The sequence below is a fragment of the Pezoporus occidentalis genome, unplaced genomic scaffold (genome assembly GCF_034315485.1).
Source record: "Pezoporus occidentalis ecotype Australia unplaced genomic scaffold, CSIRO_AGI_Poc_V1 ctg34, whole genome shotgun sequence".
Lineage (NCBI taxonomy): Eukaryota > Metazoa > Chordata > Aves > Psittaciformes > Psittacidae > Pezoporus > Pezoporus occidentalis.
Genome location: NW_026915376.1, coordinates 5351318 through 5370706, shown reverse-complemented (window position 1 = coordinate 5370706; position 19389 = coordinate 5351318). Strand labels below are relative to the sequence as shown.

At 37.6% G+C, this 19389-nt stretch overlaps 1 protein-coding gene across 5 annotated transcripts in view; it reads right to left on the bottom strand.

The window, feature by feature from the left end:
* Positions 1-19389, bottom strand: part of ZFAND3 (zinc finger AN1-type containing 3) — a 146122-nt gene that overhangs the window by 31264 nt on the left and 95469 nt on the right. For 4 of the 5 annotated variants that reach the window (XM_062629672.1, XM_062629669.1, XM_062629673.1 and 1 more), the window contains 2 exons: positions 14919-15098; positions 4991-5056 (listed from right to left, as the gene is read on the bottom strand). In XM_062629672.1, the coding sequence (XP_062485656.1) occupies positions 4991-5056; positions 14919-15098 (246 nt within the window). The remainder of the gene's footprint in view (positions 1-4990; positions 5057-14918; positions 15099-19389) is intronic. The other variant, XM_062629671.1, reaches the window with a different exon arrangement.

Here is a 19389-nt window from a genome sequence, read left to right as displayed (position 1 = left end):
ACAGTTTTAAGTACCGGGAGAATATTTTCTATTAGCATGTAGGACTTGAAAACTACTATTGTACTGGGTTGTTCAGTTTTTTCTTCCTCACAAGGGAGGAAAAGCATGTTTCTCATAACGTATGTACCCCTGTATAACCAACGCCTACTGAAATTTGTACACATTTCTGCCTTTCACACAGGCACACACTGAATCCTGCTTTCTACACAAGGTACTGTTCTAGTTTCAGCTGGGATAATTTTCTTCCTAGTAGCTAGGAGAGTACTGTGCTTTGGATTTAGAACGAGAATAATAAACGCACTGATGTTTTAGTTATTGCTGAGCAGTGCTTACAGCAAGTGAAGAATTTATCTGAGTTGGTACAATTTTGGGGAATACAATATTATAAAATGGGAAATATTAATAAGCTTGTAAGTTATCATGTTCATTTATTTATCCTATTCCATAAAAGCAATTGTGTTTTATTTCCTGAGGCCAGCAATCCTTCTGCAAATAACTTCAACAGCCTGATTAGAAAAAGGAGTTATTCTCAAGTTGGACTTACTAGCATGGTTTATAAACATCTTCAAAACAAGTATTTCCGATTCATCTATACAGCGTGTGAAACAGGGCTTCCACAGCCACATTACACTTTTTGTCCCTTTGCTTAGCTTCCTCACTTCATGAACAATGCAAAAGAAAGGAACACCTTAGGACCAGTAAGTGTGAAAGCTTATTTCAAAGAATATCAATTATGAAAAGGATTAGTTTCCATTCATCTCAGTTTAGAGTACTTCAACACTGACAGATATAAGTAATTCCTGTGCTAATATCATAGGATGATAGAAAAAATAATCTATTTATTTTACCCTGGCTGTACTGAATAGACAAGGACAGGAGTCACTGTTTGCACATGCTCTCATGCTGCTGCACTCCTTTTCATTTCCAAATGTTGTACTTTTTCCATGATCCAGAAGAAAATTCTCTTCAGAAGTAAACAGCAGGAGTGATCAATGTATGAACCAAGAAGATGCTTGCAAAACTTCTCTTTAGATTAAAGCAAGGATAGGCTAAATTTCAAGGCATTTCTTTTTCTCTGTAGCTTAGTAAAGAGGTGATTTAGATGTCTAGCACAGTAATGTGCTAGACTGTGACAGATAAAAGATCAAGAAAGTCTTTTTTTTTGTGGATATTACCAATTATTGTGTGCTAACAAGCTCTTAAAAACCTTCCCAGGAACAGCTTGACTTTTTATAACTCAGAGGCAAGGATCATCATGGCTATAGATGACTTTTAACAAACTTTTTGATATATTGACCTCAAACCTCCAACCACACTGGTTATTACACATTTAGTCTAAAACACATGGGAAGCTTCTAGTGTAAAAGAGTTCAGGTGACCATATCCACTATGTGTAATGAATGAGGGTGATTTTGTGAAGTTGAACAAGGTGATAGGGAAAATAAATCCAAAATCGCAGCAAGTCCTTAAATTTGTTTATAGATCAGACTATTATGATCCTTAACATTAGGAGGATTTTAATCTACAATAATTGTAAGACTTTGAAAAGGCTTTTAGATAACCAGTACTGGCAACTAATGCAAAGGATATGTATAAAAATAATCAAACTGAGGTATATGTGCTCAAGCTCCTCTGAGCAGGAAAGAAAGCCAATCCATTCATCCAGATAGCTATGGAAGCACAGAACAGATAATCCACCACATCACAGAAACAGGCAAGAAGATGAGATAGTAAAAACCCATCAACATACATCATCTGATCATGGTACGGTGTCATCTCCCAGCCTCTATTAGCTCTTGCTGCATCAGGGCAAGTCCCAGACACTTTATCCTGTTTATAATTGCTGATAAGCAGTAATAAGGCTTCCATGCTTCAGCTCCTGTCTGTTCCAGTTCAGTGCCCACCTATTAGGTTATAACTTTTATTTACAGCCTTGCTTGATGTGCTGTTCTATTAGTACAGGTGGAAACTGAGCAGGGGGGGAAAGAAGAAAAAATAAGAGTGCCCCTAATGGGCACTATTATTGCCAGGGCTGGGTGATTTACTGTGCTGCTCGAAGGCTGTTCTATCATTACTTCCTTGTCAGTGAGAGAGCTCGAAGAAGGGTGGATTTCTGACACAGTGCCCTGCAGAAGTCAAATGCTAAAGAACACCTTAAAAGTCCCCTGTAACACCAACGAAAACCAAACCTCAAAGCTGTTTTAATGTTACAAACTTCTTTCACCATTATTTTGTGTATTTTTGGCTAGGAGCTTAACACTTGAAAACAATTAAAAAAAAGTAAAATCTAATTAGTGGTGTACCAGGTTCTTTTGTCCTCTTTCAACACAAAGCCTGATAAAAAAATGATCACACAAAAGTAGCGACTTCTTGGGTTTGGCTTTGGCTGAACTTGTGTATTTCTATTTCCACAACCTGCCCTTTCTGAAACTCCTAAAAGGCTGTCATCTCAATTGTACGGGTTCAGCCTCAAAGCATTCAGATTTATGGCAGTGCTACAATCAAGCACACGCATTAATGCGAGAACATCAATAAACTCAAAACTTCGAAGAGGACCCCACGCCTGCTTAACTGCTTTGCTCAAGCAGTGCAAGAATTATTTGCATCTTCTAGACTCAAATTTTAAACTAGAAAATGATAGAGCAAGGAGACAGATACTGTAATCTTGTACAATATAAATACTACCACACCAATTCAGGACAGATACCCTCATTAAGTGCCAGCCATCTGCACATATAACTATACAAAATATTTAAGATGCACGTTTCTCATGAACTGCTACTGAGAAAGTACTTAAAACCTTACCAACTTTATGGACATAATGTATGAATTGCCTTTATCATTACTGCATTTTATCTGCCCATTTCTACTACCTTCTCTACTGCACATTAAAAAATTAACTGAGCGCACTCACACGGTTCCACTGATTTTTTTTTCCAGATTTCTTTAAGCCACATGAGGATGCTTTAAAACCCGGCTTTGAACTGTGTATTAAATCATCATTAAAGTTGTAGAGCAGAAATAGAAGACTAATATGCCACTTAGTACTGCGCTTTCCTGACATGGGCACCCAATATGAATGGGATCTGGATGCCCGACTGACTAGAGTAAGCCTCACAGTATCTGCTATCAACATTACCTGACCATTAAGAAACAAATCAAAATGCCAAAGAAGCTTGCACTGGCCACACAGCCCCATCTGTTTTTCTGACAAAATCTTCAGACTGCTGGCTCTCAAAAACCTTTGAGGCATCATCCAAGCTAATGATCGCTGGGATTTATTAACTCCTTTCATTACAATCTTTGCCCTATGGGCACACTTTGGAACAGAAATACTTTTTACCACAGCGATGATTCTGGCGAACAGGAGGAGGAAAAACCCCGCTATTTGGTGTCATAATACAATTCTTTATCTGAACATCTCCTCCAGCATGCAAGCTGACAAGTGCATGAGGTAAAAACTCTTTTTTGGTATGAGAACTTTTCTTGTGTCTTGACAGATTTATTGTTCTGATCTTTCTTCAATGGTTACATTAATGCTAATAAAATACAAAAGGTTTATGTCTTCTTAATACCCTCCTGATGGGAACCTGCCTAGATAAGTAGGTCAAATTTCTAATTTTCTGTTTCAAATACTGATATATGGTAGACTTCAGGGGAAAAAAAAAAAAAAAAAGCCATGCTTGAAGAGGGAGGTGGAACTGCACAGATGAATTCCACCCAAACATTCTGCCTTCAAAGCTCTTCCAAGCAGAAGAAATGTAGAATACTTACAGAAAAGAGGCTTATATGTAATGTGTAGTATTGACAACTATTGCTTACACAGCTTCCTAGGAAGGGACACTAAACTGAAGTGAATGTAGTGTGAAAGAACTTGCTGGTTTTGGCTGAATAGTTAATTTTCTTCACAGTAGTTAGTGTGGGGTTATGTTTTATTTGTGGTTAAACCGCAACAAATATTCACCTAAGCAGCCTGGTGCATGTGCCTTAAGATGTCACACCATTTCTGGGCAACATTTTACAGTCAATGTTTTCTTGTCAATTCCCATATATATCCAGATTCCCACATGCAGACTTGGAAAACATGGTAATTTATTTTAAAAACTAAAGTTTGTTGAAAATTCAAACCCTGGAGAAAAAAACCCTAACTCCTGGTACAGGTTTATTAGTGTAACGGACTACAAACAAAATATGCAGATCACTGAGTAAATAATGCAAAAAACATTGGGGGAAATTAAGGTAATTCTTCCCTTCTGCATATTCAACACAGCTCAGTTGTTACATAAATACAGGCAAAATTATTTTGGAAACACAGACTGCTAGATGCCTAGATGCCTGCTACTACCACTCCACAGGAGATTATGGCTTCCTGTAGTGGTGCTGGTGGAAAGGACCATATGAGCTCTCCTTAAATCATGCAAAACCAAGTCTGAAAAATATCTGAGCCAATGTGGGTAACTTGGCTGCCTGCCTGAATGAGAGCTCACATGATTCTTCATCTCCTGCAGAAGCAGTAACTTCAGCCTTACAATGACCAAACGTGTCACTACTAACAGTAGCTCTGTGAGAGATTATCCGTCTATATCCTGTAGAAATAAAGTTACTGAAAGGACCCAAAGCAGGTAAAATTTAGTCTCAATGCAAACATCAGCTGTCTATACTACATCTTCGATCAGTTTTCTACTCAATACTCTGTACTTAAAAGAGGGATTTCCAGACCACAATCGTTAGAGTTAGATCAGACCAATTACTCCTTTATGTCTTATGTTTACAAAATTTAACAGAAATCATGTATTTATGGAATTACGTTTAACAGAACTTTGAGATTAACTATGTGACATACAAATCCTTTTATAGATACATTTCTGACAGCAAAGTGACAATATTCCTATTTCACTTGGCATTCATCAGATATAGTTGACTATTAAACTACAATCATACAGCTACATCTCACACAAAATCTAACTCCTTGACCCCACAAAACACGTACCTGAGTTGCAAGATCTTTTGGTTGGTGTGGTTAACGAGGCATGAGCTGTACTTGTGCATGGCCCACCTGGAATCAGAGAAGATCATATGTCTCAAAATACCACCTACATTTCATATTTACAACCATGTCAAAATTAAACTTAGGAATATCAAACGCTGAGGAGCACTTGTCTTTGAAAAGCACATATGGAAGTAGTCTATTACTCTCAGTATTTCTTTCACAGCCAAGTCCAAATATGTCTGAAAAACTAGATGATAAGTTGGAAAAAAAAGACAAGTTACATTATACTTCATAAATATTTCAAGAGGCAGTTTTAGGAAAATACTGTAAATAGCAATTTTTCCAGCCTTGACAAAGTCACTGTTTCTGTCAGAACAAAGGTAGAAATCCATGTAACTAACAAGTATTGCAAGGGACAAAGCGATCACTTCCCTGATGTCAACAGCAACCTTGTCATTGACTCCAGTGAGATACCGGCTTTGCCTCCTAGCTTATTCTCATTATGTTTTCCAACTGTGGCACAAGAATACGCAAACATTCTGTGTTTAAGTTTTTTTGTTGAACTCTGGACTCTTGCTCACTCCTCTGGTATCTGTTTGCTTTTTGGCTTTTTTCTTAATATGCATCATTGTTGAAGAGTGCTCCAGAGATCTCGTTAAAACAACGACCAATTGAGCGTATTCAGTGACTTGCAGTAAAAAATAAACCCCATATAGTGAAGACAAAACAAATCTCAAGTAGCATTACCAGTGGTAATAACATATTTATAACACATTTGATAATTGGATATTACAAATTGGATGATGCTAGAGAGCCTGAAATTAAGTTAGATCTAGTAGAGTTCGGCTACCGAAATACCAATAATCAAGCTTGCACTGGACTGCTGGTGATACAGTAACACTATGCTGGCAATACGATGTAAGTCTTCATGGCCTGAAAAATACTTTTTTCCTTAATTCTTTTTTCATCCCTCATGTATCTGGAAAGCAGCACTGGGGCTCTGGCAATCCTGGTTTCTTGGTTTTTTTTTCTTTTCAAGTATTTTGAAGTCTGGCCTGTACTGAACTGTTTCTTTTTGCTTCTCTCCAAGATGCTCCCCTTCAAGTTTTGATCCCATTTCTATTTTTTCATTAAATGTCAGGTCTTGGGTAGCTGTCTACCCTATAAAACTCACAGCACTGTAACACTACAAAAAAGGTAAAGACACTTCTGAAATTCAGAAGGAAAAAAGTGAGGAAATTATTGCAGTGCATTCGATTTCAATGAAATGCTCTTGGGACCAAAGATCTCAGCGAAGGACTGGTAAACTTCCCCAAGTTTTCTGTTCTCCAAGAAGTCCCTTTAGCAACATACATACATCTTTTTCTAGGCTAGAATATAAAAAAATGAACGCATTTTGATCTATGTTAGTAATACTATAGTAAAAGGCTCAGAAAATGCCTAATCTAGGGTTTGGTGCACTTGGGAACAAAATCAATACTGCAACAGAACCATGTTGAAACGTTTTTGATATTCAACAATTACACAGCAACTCTGTTAAGTCAGTCTCGACTTTCAAAGGCTGAGTATAGAGTATTTCAATACAGAATTTGAGTAAACAAATTATACAACAGAATATAGACTATATCAAAAAATACACAACAGTGTATGGAAATTCAGTGAATTGACTTCAGACCACAGCTACCTCTGAAGATGCAGCTGCTTTTCTTATACAATTGTAGTTACATTATCTTGGTTTTCACTGACTAGACACTGACAGACATCATCGCTGTGGGCTATCAACACTAATCTTTGCAATTACTGTACAGTAAATGTTTACACTAGCTGATATTTTCAGCATCCAAGTATATACAAGACATTTATTTCTCACTCTCTACAGCACAATAAATTGGTACATATTCTGCACTTCCCTATGTCAGAGTTTTTCTTTTATTTGGTTTTCCTCATTAGATATTACTTTCATATAGCTTTGTTTTGCATAGCACAGCACCAGAGTTTCAACAAAAAATATCTCGGGACTTGCATGCACAGACACCAGTGCCCAATAACCAGCGAAGGCAGCATCTCCTTCCTTCTGCTACTGTTTTTGTTCTACCATTAAAAATGCCATGCATAATTCAACAGTAGGTTGTATGGGCTTGACTGTACAATTCTACATGGAAGGCACTATGTTGAATCTTTTGGTATTTTCTCTGTATTATTTTAAACAGAGCAGTATATTTCTCATCGCTTTGAAAAAAAAATCTGTATGAAAAAAAGAGGGAAGCAATGTAACAGTAGAACACAAGTCCTTCTTGGCTGTACACAAAGGTAGGCTTATAATTTAGTATGATTCAGGATATATCTGCACCTTCATTCCCCCCAAAAATAAGTGTTCCAAATTTAACTGTGGTACATAAAACATTTCAGAATACAGTGAAAGGCCATACGTGTCTAACTCCTAACATAACCCATGGGGCTGTAGACTGCTGTTTTTTCGCAGCACAAACAGATTAAAATGGAAGAATAAAGATACCTTTCTACTCTATATCCAATTAACATATTAAACAATAGCTTCTGCTATTTTTTTCCAGTGTAAGGTTTCTGGCATTTGCAACTCCTCTTCCAAACAAAAGCAGCCACTGCCCAGCAATAATGTAATCCCAAGAGAAGATTAAAAATGCAAAACCACTAAAAGCTACTGAAGAAATTACAACTATGAGAATTGCTGAGTTTGCAAATTCAAACACAGAATTAATGAAGGCCAAAAAAGATCTTTTAGCTAGAACATTATCATATATTAAAACAAAAGGTCTTGCAGCTGCTACGGTTTTGGCTTTTGATATCCCTAGCTTTCTGGGGCTTTCTGTTAACTGTACTCTAAAATTTGGAAAAACAGGTTCAAACCAGTTCCTCTGCTAAATCTCTAAAGTAGTAGAATTTTACATATTACTTATATTTCTATATAATGTTAATATTGTTACTATTATAGGCTATTATAATTTCTCTATGTTTAAACTGACATTTAGAATGCCTTTCTGCATTGTCTGCCCTCCCTTCCTGAAAGTCAGTAACAATTAGCAAGCACCACCTGCCCCGTAGGACATATCCTGAGGCAGGGTAACTTTTCATTTCTTCTTCTGAAGTCTTGGTAACGTAAAGTGACTCTACTCAGTCAGAACTGTGCAGGAAAAAGTGAAATACCAGCGTAAACTCCCCCCTGCTCCTGCTGTTCAAGGAAGTGCTAAGTATGAACCCAGAGCACAGGTGTCAGGTGTATTTGAACAGCATTTGGAAGTGCTTACTGAGCAGTGGATGAGATGCAGAATGGAGTGCAACCAAGCTTGTAGATGAGCACAAGCCCTCTAAGTCAGATAAAGAAAAAACTGGAAAAAATGAGTGAGGGAGCCTGAAACTCAGTGACACTTGATCACAGTAACACAAGCATGCCTGAATACCAGTTTTGAGCTTTTGGTACTGTGATGGTTCCCTCCCAGAAAAAGAACACCAACTCTCTGCATGCAATGGGCCAGAAAAGGGTAGTAAGAAAGAGCTGAATTTCTTTGGACTTCAGCAGTGTAGCCAAGACAGGGAGAACTTCATGGCTATTTCAATGCATGGAAGAACCTACCTTTGGAAAACTGTCCAAACCAGTAATCTAGTTGTGCATTTCCTGAATAGGTAGAGACATAATCTAATTAATCTACATAATTGAGTTTGAAGACAGTCATTGATTTCAAACACCAATACCTAAACAAATGGGAACATAAATCTCTAAATTCAGCCTGCACAAACAGAATATACTTTCTTTAAGGAAAAAAAAGGCAAAAGAACTTCACAGCACTTGCAAACTGCTTATTTGCTGCACAATGGGTAAGCTGCATTATAATTTAAGTGATGTCACTACTAAACAGATAAGAGGATTACGTCACACGCAAACACATACTTTTAAAAATCTCATCTCACAAACCTGCCATTATTTACTTTTGTGGATTTATTTACATGTAGCTTTTGGAGAACTAAGCGAAACCTGGACTGCTTTGCTGCTACTGAATGGCTAGTAGGTTTAACAACTGTAGCAAAGTAAATGGAAACCCTTTTTTCTCTGCTGTTGTCTCACTCTGTTACCTGTTCTTCCTCAGTTTCCTCATTTGTAAAACAGAGACAGCACTTTCGTACTTTATAGGTGTAAGTCGAAGTTTAAAAAATGTGCTTTTGAATCAGCAGTTAAATTATATTTTTATAAATAATTTTTCTGTAACCTTGATAGCTCTGCAGCTCTAACCCACATTTTTATTATGTGACTGTGTTTCTGTTTCATGTTCCATAGGGTCCTTTCACTTTAATAAATGGGACTCCAGGATACACTGTCTACTCTGCAGTGTGAAGCGACTATAAATCAGAGGGAACAATCAACAGCGATACCATTCCACTGGTCTTCATTATGTTTCAAAATTATCATGCCACAGACGTGGAAAGAAGTGTTCATTTCATAAATCTATGTGCGGATCTTTTTTTAAGATGTTGTGGGAGCCAGAAATGTTCTTTAAATGAAACTGGGTCTGTAGGAATTAGACTGAAATTTACAGAGAGATCCTCATGCCATAAAAGATGACAAAGGTGACAAGTCTACTAGACACTGTTTTGTTAGATCTGTTCTGTACTGCCACCTAATTCTAGTGGCATTTCTCAAAAGATGACTCAAACAGCCCACAGCCCACAATATGGTTTTATATTTGAAAGTATTCCCGCAAATTGCAAGAGAAAAAGTGTTTGCATCAATACTAAGAAAAATACATATTTTGTGACAAATATTCAAGAGAAATCCAGGTTTGATAATAATCCAAATGAAAGCCTGACTTGCTGTTAACATTAAAAAGAGTAACAAAAGGCTATTTGTACATAGCAACTAATGAAAACAAGACTGAAAGAAATTAAAAATAAATCCCTCAAGATATAAACCACCTTTTGCTACTATCTAACTTAATAAAAGTAAAAGCCTGAGAAAATAGCTAGTTCTTATTCTGTGGCACAGGAACCCAAAGATGCCTGTAATACTAAAAACCAGCCAGGTGCATACTCTATATGAGAGTTCCCTATAGTCAGAATTAGGAGAAAGAAAAAAGGAAAAAAAGACAAAAAAGGAGAAGAAAAAAGAAAAAAAAAAGAGTAAAAAAGGAGAAAGAGAGAGAACAAGAGAGGGGGAAAAAAAAAAAAAGGATGTACAAAACTGACTCCTACTGCAATAAGCAACTGAATTCTCTAGGCCAGGGCATTTAGTGAAGTATACAATGGATAGCATCCAAGAGCAACTATCATTTGAAAGATCAATATCCTTACTTCAAAGCCACAAAACACAATTAAGGATATCACAGTAATAATTCAAAATCTGAAGTATTTTCAGGGCATACTCAGGGAAGCTGCCATCTGACTCTGCTGACAAATCCAGGCAAAATGCAAAAACTGTGAAGTTATTACATATCAGTACAAAACCTTTTGCACAGTGTCAAAGAGAAGGCCATTCAACAAAAAAGAAAGAAAAGAAAGGATGCACTTTGCTTATTCATTTTTTGTAAGGTTATGTTAAAAAAAATACTTTTTTTATTCCAAAGACAGAAAAAGATATCATTACTTTTCTACTACTATAGGCTTATTTGGCTTTTTACACAGTCATGCTTCAACGAGCCAAGAAATTCAGAGTATAAGCATTCATTAAGTGCAGTAGAAAAATAATCACTCACTTTTCTGCCAGACACCTTTTACGAAAGCCTGGTACTACAGCTGAGGCAGAGATACACTCCTTATGTACACATAGTAACTTCACCAACATAACTTCATAACTGGGGGTATTTCAGCGCTTGCAGCACATGCAAATGCTTAATAAAACAAACTATTTCAAAACATTTTCAAACTTGAGATTCTTACAAGCCTAAATGTTTGAAATAAACTGATGGTGTTTTAAACACAGCTTGACATGCAACAGTTCAAGTTGTGGAGGGTATACAACAGCTAGTCAAAAGTTACAGAAATTAAGTCCTGAAAATTCATATTTGGTCATTTAAAATTCAGCACACACAGCCGTTAGGTATGGTCAGTGACCTGGGCTGAAATCTCTAGTGCATTTTTTGACATTTACAGCAGTATCTCAGATTTCTGCGCACCTTTTCATAATAACTTCAATGTGGAAATGCATTTAACTGTTCTGGAAATGCCAGGTACTCGTTTTGTCCTTTTTCAATTGTGGTTCTTGCTAATTCAAGGAGGCCAGGAAGTGTTAAGCACATAATTAAAATAAAATCTTGTCAACTGAAGCTAAGAACTACTGAAATACCAAATCTGAGCCAGATGCCAGAGTCAGAGTCGTTCTCATTGACATTTCTCCTGTCACATAACACCACAGTTAGTTTTAAACCTGCACAGTGTTAGCTTGAGGTCTATTTATATAGTGACAGAAAAATAATGTGACAGCCCTAAGGAAAGCAATGAAGGCCTGAAACTATGCAAAATTATTCTATATGCAGTGTGACCTTTTCTTTACCAAAATGCATAAAACCTTCCTTAATAAGTTAATTTTTTTGTAAGACTGCTGGTGGCTGAAGGTAAAGAGAGGAAAAAGTGAGGGCCACTGTCAAATCCCTTTTTCCTGCCTCTTAAAAATCAACAAATACCATGCCCACCCAATAACAAAAGGAAGACTTTGGCAGAACAACCAGTTCATATGCTGACTGACACTGAAATTAACTACCATTAGGACCATGGACAGGAAGTGAGGGAAAGGAAAAATTAGAGTAGAGGAAAATTATCCAAGAACTTGAACAGAGAAACTTATCTGCACATAAAGCATCTGAAAAACAAGAGTTAGACAGATTTAACCATTTGTTAAGAAACAGATCATTAAAATTCATGCAAATCTGGACTTTGTAAGGCTATGGCAGTATCAATATACACCTTCTATACAAAAGTTTATTTCAGAAAACTTACTGCAACTGATGAGAACTGAAGGTTCTGGATAGTAAAAGGCAACTAAGAAGTATACGTGGGGCAGGAAAGAAAAAAAAATAGAAAAACTAAATCATAGAACATTCCCCCTCCCCCCAAACTACAACAGCTTTTTTTTTTTTAATTGATGATAGATAATACTTCATAAAAAGAAAACATACGTGAAGGAGGAAAAAAAATAAGTCTGTAAGTCCTGAAGCTTCCATCACTGTCTCTGGGCATAAATATTTAACACATTTTTGTTGATTCTAAGACTAAGAATTACCTCCAGCTAGGTAATTCGTCTACTAGGGGACGAGATGCTAATCAGTAAGGCAGCCACTGGGGTAGATGACTGTTCGTAATTGAAGGTGGCAGGAGATGGAAAGTCACTACAACCTGGTTGGGTATATAAGACACTTGGGAATGCAAATTCAACTGTCTCAGAAAATCAAAACAGTAACAAAACCAGGCAGAAATACTTGCATATTGTTGAACTGAACTCCTGCAAAATTCAATCCAAGGAACTTTTCTCTTATATCACCCCCTGTGTGTTAAAAAAGGAAATGGCTGCTTAAAAACAAGTACAAAAATCCCCTCACTTTCTTTGACACAGAATATGAATCTTACCACATAAGATTTCTATGGTTCTATTCAGTTATCGGAACATGAATGGAATTTGTGAATTACTTAAATGACTTGCTGCAATTCTGTCCAATCTGTGCACCCTATGGACTCCAGTACTATAGCAAAATCTTTGACATGAGACTGTTCTCAAAAGCTTTAGAGAGAAGAGAGGGGAGTGGAATGCACCCCGAGAATGCTTCCCGAGTACTCCATTCTTTCCACGCCTTCATAGGGATTACCATAATGATCCCATACATTGACTACTGGTGAATTACCACAGTTCCATTCAGAACAGCACATAGCTGTACATTATTGCATGGCACTGCATATTATTAATCTTTGAGGAACACAGCTGCAATAAGAACAGTGCATGCTTTATAGAACTTGCTGCATAATAAATAAATATTGCACAGAAAAAGACACCCTCAAATTAAAATCAAAAAGACATTTGAAGTTTGGGTATTCTTCACTACTGGAAAGAACCTTCCATGCTAAGGCCATTATCTATCAGAAAAGCTCCATCTGTGTACAATTATTTCCAATAAATGATATTAAGCTTCATTAAAGAGGTAGTGGGGATGTGAGTGAAGACAGAGAGCTCAAGCTGTAAATAAATCTCTTCACTGTATTTTACTTAAAATCACCCCAGCAGGAGGTCATAAAGAAATTTTTTTATAGGTAATATTTTCAAATGCTCTGCAGGCTGTGCTGCCTATTATCCATCACCTTCAGTGTATGTTCATAATCTTGCAACAATTCAGGATGAAGGACACTATTCAATTTCTTTCCCATCCCAGTAATCACCTTCCCACTTACACCCAAGTCCTTCTTAGCCACAACAGAAACACTTTGTTGTAACACAACTGAATTTCTAACTGAACAATCTTTCAGAAAACCTGACCCACAGGCACTGGAGAAGCACCCTGTAACACCAAAAAGTGTATCCTGGCTAATAAGCCAGCAGAGGTGCTGAAGCCCCCTGCCCTGTGGAGGCCCAAATGTGTTGCTGAAGCATGAGGTTTTGCTGAATTTTCTAGGATGGTTGTTTTAAAGCCTTGTTTTTACAGCAAACTACAGGATTCCCCAGGAGAAGCACTGGACCGAAGGAAGAGATGATGGGCGGTCAGCAGCAACTGTGTATGCGAAGGAGAGACAAAAGTTACATGGCAAATTTACTCTTATTACACGAGCTGGTATCGGAACAGTCACGTTTGAACCTTGCTATATTTCTGACAATATTCTCACATGCAGATAGAAAACAGTAACAAAAATATTATTTTCCTTAGTCTCATAAACTGCCACAATCCCCAAAATGTCAATCTGTGATTTGTCCACAGCCAATCTGCAAGAGTAAAAAAAACACATGCAAATCTACATACCTGAAAAGAGAATAAATACTTCAGCAACTTGGCAAAACTATTTATGCAGAAAGTTAATGCAAGTATAGTATATCAAAGATTTTTCAGTCCTAGTGCTTTGTCAGCTTTGTTACTTCCAGCAGTTGCCTCAATGTTGAGGAACTGGAGTAGTTCTCTCAAATTTCCTAACAAAATAAAAGCCTGTTTTTCTTGCGATGTGTATTTATCAGCCATGCTGTAAAGTAAACTCAGCTCAAGAGGGACTGTCTCCATAGAGCACCTTCTAAACTAAAGCCACAGCTGGAGGAAAATCAAACTATAAATTACACATTTAAGCTTAAGTTATAGAATGCAAATTTTAAAACTCAGTATATTAGATACTGAATGAATTTACACACTGGTTTAGAATAATCTAAATTACAACTTTATCTCACTGTGTTTTGCTAATCTTTGGTATCTCATCTTACCTTCAGGGAGAATTTTTGCCTGACAGTTCAATAAAGAAGAAAGATGGGTCATGAAAGGAGAGACGGACTGCCACATGAAACTCAAGTTTTATGCAAACAACCTAACAGCAGTGTGGACAAATACACATTACAGCCAGTACTTTGTGCAACTGCAACAGTTTAAAACCATAAGGTTTTAAAGTCAAATTTCACAAGATACTGGTGTTTATCCTACAATATATGTATTTATTTACTGGCAATGTATGAAGGAGTTTCTCAATATGAGAGTGCCTCAAATCATAATGAAATTGTATACTGCAGTTCAAACAGCTATAAGGTCAGTTAGAAAATCCCATAACCCCTTTTAGTTTGTTCTTTGGTTAAAGCCATGAATGTCTAAGTTGTGAGTAACATCCAACCCTTCCCCTTGCCCCAGAAGACAGGTCATTGACTTCCAAAGGGAGTCAGTGAAACATAAGCCTGAGGACAAGGTAAAATGTTCATGTCTCCTTTGCTGTCACTCAGGAGTCATGCACTTACATTCCTCTTTGCTCGGTGAAGTTACATTCAGTTCTGTCAAAAGTTGCTGGTTGGAGTTAGCGGCCTGCATGGTTAGAGAGGTATTGCTGTTGTCACTGTTTGTTTCTCCAGAGAACAAATCTGACTGGCTGTTGCTTGTGCTGGGAGTAGAGTCATCGTCTGGCTGTTTCTTCTGGAAATCTGTCAAAACCAAGATTTCATACATCATCCCACTTGCTCAATCTCACCATCCAACTTTACTGCAAAAAAACAGCCCAGCATAACAAAAATAATCACAAAACACTACCAGAGGTATCATCATTGTGACCATTCGTATATCTCATACAACACAAAAAGCAGTCTTCAAGTTTAAGCAGTCTTCAAATTTAAAATAGCTTTAAAAACTTATCTGTTCTTGAAGAACAATACATGTTTTCAGAACTACACAGAGGTCTTGTTTCCCCAGCCATTCAAGAACATCCAAAGCTTGCCACTGCATACATCAGTATACAGCACATGGAATCATTTTAAAAACAGTTCACACAAAACACATACATAAAGGAGCAAACATCCAATGAGGAAAGAACTAAGGCATGAAATACGTGTGTAAGGAAATGTTACGCTTCTCTTAACACAATCCTTCTCCTTGCTGTTATATAAAACAACACCAGTAACAGTTTTGGCACAGCAGACAGCTATGGTTCTGGGTTGGCATGGGGGAGCTGGTGAGGGGTTTGCCTTTGTATCCCATGTTTGGTGGGTGTTTGGTGGTGGTGTTCTCCCTTCTTCTTTTTGTCACTTACCCCAACACTGGCATTCAAAGCTGCTTATTGATCTATGACCATGGAATTAAACATGGGAAGTAAATCACTACAATACATTAGAACTATTTACAAATGATCTGATTTCAAAGTTTTTTTTTTCCAGCAAGTGCCAACTCGCACTAGGTCTCTAAACTGCACCAGTAGTCCAAACTCCACAGCCCTGACAGCTGCCCTCCTCAGGCTTATCTTGCCTCCAAAGCAGACTCAGGTTTGAGGGAACATACTCTTTAAATGCAAATCATCCCTTGAGGGCTTTTTTCCCAAACAAACAGTCCTGATACCTGATTGCTACAGCGTTAGTCTCAGTTCCTATCAGCTACACTACTGATTTCAGTCTGGCACAGCTCTGTCGCTGGATGCCCCCCAGGAACACCCATCCCAGCCAAGTGGATTTTGGTCTGCTTAACGTCCAGTTACTCTCACAATGCAAAGGCACCTCTTCCTTTTAAAATGACAGATGAAGATGAAAGACATCATCACCTCTTCGTGTTCCTAAACACTTTTTTTTTACCCCTAAAAGTGGCATACAAAGTCAGAATTTAACCATTACACAAACACATACATAAATGAGTATTCGGTTGCTCATTATTATGTCATGACAGGGAGGAAAACAGAGGAATCCATAAATATTTACAGATAATGTCATGTTAGAAACATGGATGATCAATATGACTCACTGAGATTGGAAGCACTGTTCCTAAAAGTTGATTAAGGATTTAAGTTATTTGCCAGAGAAATAACACTTTTGCTGTGAAGAGTCAGCAGTCACCAGAAGCTTGAAGAGGAACAACCTCAAAGCCAGGAGGAGAAGGAAGGTGGCAGCAACAGGAAATAATCCAGCTCCACAACACAGTGCTGAAGAGCTGGTACGATGCTTTTTGTCACGGGTGAGTTACCGGACACAGGAAGATGTCCTACTCAGGACTCACTAGTTATCAACAAAGTTTCAACCAAGCTGGGCTCCTGGATATTACTACTACGTTTGTGCAACCAAGAAAGCTTCAAGCACTTGGGATTCTGCACCAGCCACAGCGATTATAACTGGAGCCACCATCCCATTAGATATCCGCCACCCAATTTTTCATGCCCATACCAAGGCCACAGTCCTGACAGAAGGGCAGCTCACAACTGGAGGCATTTTGGGAACCATCAGTCTCTAGCAGTCTATAAACAACCAGTACAGAATACAAATTACAATTGTGCAGGTTGCTTGCTAATAAAAGGTGGCTAAAAAGATTTTAAGTGGTTTTACATAAGATTGCATTCAAGGCAGTGCACAGAACAGCTGTGCTGTGCGCACATGTCGCAAGTTGAAGCAACTCCACCTTCAAGGAGCAGAGCAAATATAATGGTTACGCTCAATATTATACACTGTGAGCAATCTACAGAATGCATTAGAAAGAAAGTGGAGAGTTACAGAACAGCAACGGATACTATGAAATCCATTAAAAATCAGCACAGTTCAAAATTCTCAGCCAGCTGGGATAGCTGCAAATACTTTACTCAAGCTGCACTTCCTCACTCCAGTCTCTGTATATGCCAAAGGGCATTTACAGGGAAATGTAAAACATTTTTACAAAGTGGCCTATATAATTAAAGTCCTGACAGTCCTTTCACAACACTATGGTAAGTACCAGTACTACACTGTTGTGTCCCAAAGCTGCAAGTTTAAGAGCACGTTGACCAAAGAGGGCTGGGTTTTGGTTTTCTTGTGAAAAACTATTCACTTTTGCAACCTAAATAAATTGATAAATTCTCCAACTTCAAAGGCAGCATGCCAGAAACGGTCATTCAGCAACAGCATTTCCCAACATGATTACTAGTGAAACACTTCAGAGCCATCACATAGCAGCAACATCCACCAAGGCAGTTAAATGCCATTTGCATTCATGAATCCAGGACCTTGTGGTCAGAACTTGCTTTTACTTAGACTATAAATCAATTAACTTTCACAAAAGTCATAGTCTGCTCAGTTGTGTGGAACCTGAGAACATCCCCCGAATCTCACTTTTTAACCACTTTTTCACTGCAGACTTAAGTACTTGAGGGAAGTGTTTAGACTGCTTACGTCAAGCACCAGAGACATATTAACTATAACCGGTTATACTACTTACTTACACTACAGCAAATTACTAACAGTTGCCTCCATAATGTGGTGTCAACAGCAATACAGGACCTATATATATAAACATAGTTTTTATAACAAACTTGACCTAAATTATCAACAGATTTCTAAAACACTGCTTCATAATTCATGGTCCAGTATTCACCTAGGACAAAAACAGATCCAATGATATACTGGATCAACTGTATTATATTTCCTCTGCATATTGGTGGATGGCATTTGGCTTTTGCTAATGAGGACTCTCGTTAACACAAATAACTTGCAGATCCATTTGATCTCCCCCCCCACCCCAGCACAATAAAAGCTGGCAACAATTACAGGAGAGCCAGGGCTTAAGAAACCCAGTTATGCTTTAACTCTTAATAAAGCAAAACAAAAACACACACACACACAATACAGACAAGACCTTGGCAAGTTCTGAAGGGGTGGCTTTATTCTGATTAAAATCAGAATGTAATTCTGGTGACAGAACAATGACCTCTCCTAATAGCCTCAATGAGAAAAAAAACAGAACAAGAGTTGGCAAGGTATTTATCACCATTTCCAGAAGTTTCGATTTATCAAGAAATGCATGCAAAACACTTCTTTTAATTATTATTATTTTTATTAAGACTTTCACTATGCTGGTAAAATTTGTGCCAAAATGTACAATAGCTAACTGTAAACCCACCAAATCCATGTTTGTCTTCTCTAGCTAATGAAACTCAGCATTGTAACTTTTTATAGGAACTTCAACTGGTACCCAGGTTTACTGGAAACAAACTTTCTCCATTTGTTAGGAAGTATGTTTTCTTTTTCTTCTCAACACCCTCTCCTTTTCCTCACTGCCTTCAGTTTTGGTGTTTTTTTTGCGGTTGTGGTGGTTGTTTTCATTTTTGATATTCTGGTGTTAGTTACAAGGCAAAACCAGCACCAAAATTAGATGTGCAAATTTCCTGCATGGGGGAATAACAGAAGGAAAGATCTGTCAATAAAATGCAGGAAGAACATACAATAAACTATTACTTTATAGTAGAGAAGCTGCCAGTCTTTTGTTTTGTTGAGTTTTGGAGCTGCGCCCAGCATCTCAACCAGGTGAGCAGGAGCAGAAAATCTCAAGCATGGCTGTCATGCACTACATGCTAATACGAAGTGTGTTGCTTTTCTTTCGTTGCTTAGGATTTCTTTGTAAACTAAACAATGACAATGTGAATGTATAGACACGATAGAAAATTTCATATTCTAGGTACACAATGAATTAAAGGAGTTTACACTAAAAGGCAGGCAAGAAGCCTGATTTGTTTCCAGACTTCCAAAGCCAAGTTCTTTTGCAAGGCAATCTTCTGTTCATTTTTATTCATAAAATAACATTATAATGAAAGCCACTGTGTTTACAGCTTCTGATTCTAACCCATAAAACCAGAGGTGCTACATGAAATCATGTCTTCTGCACAGGACTAGAACTAGCATATTTCTCTGGTTATTCTTACCAGGTTATAGGAAGCAATCAGAAAGAGCCCATCTACCCAATATGATGGATTTCACCCATTACCTCAAGATCAAA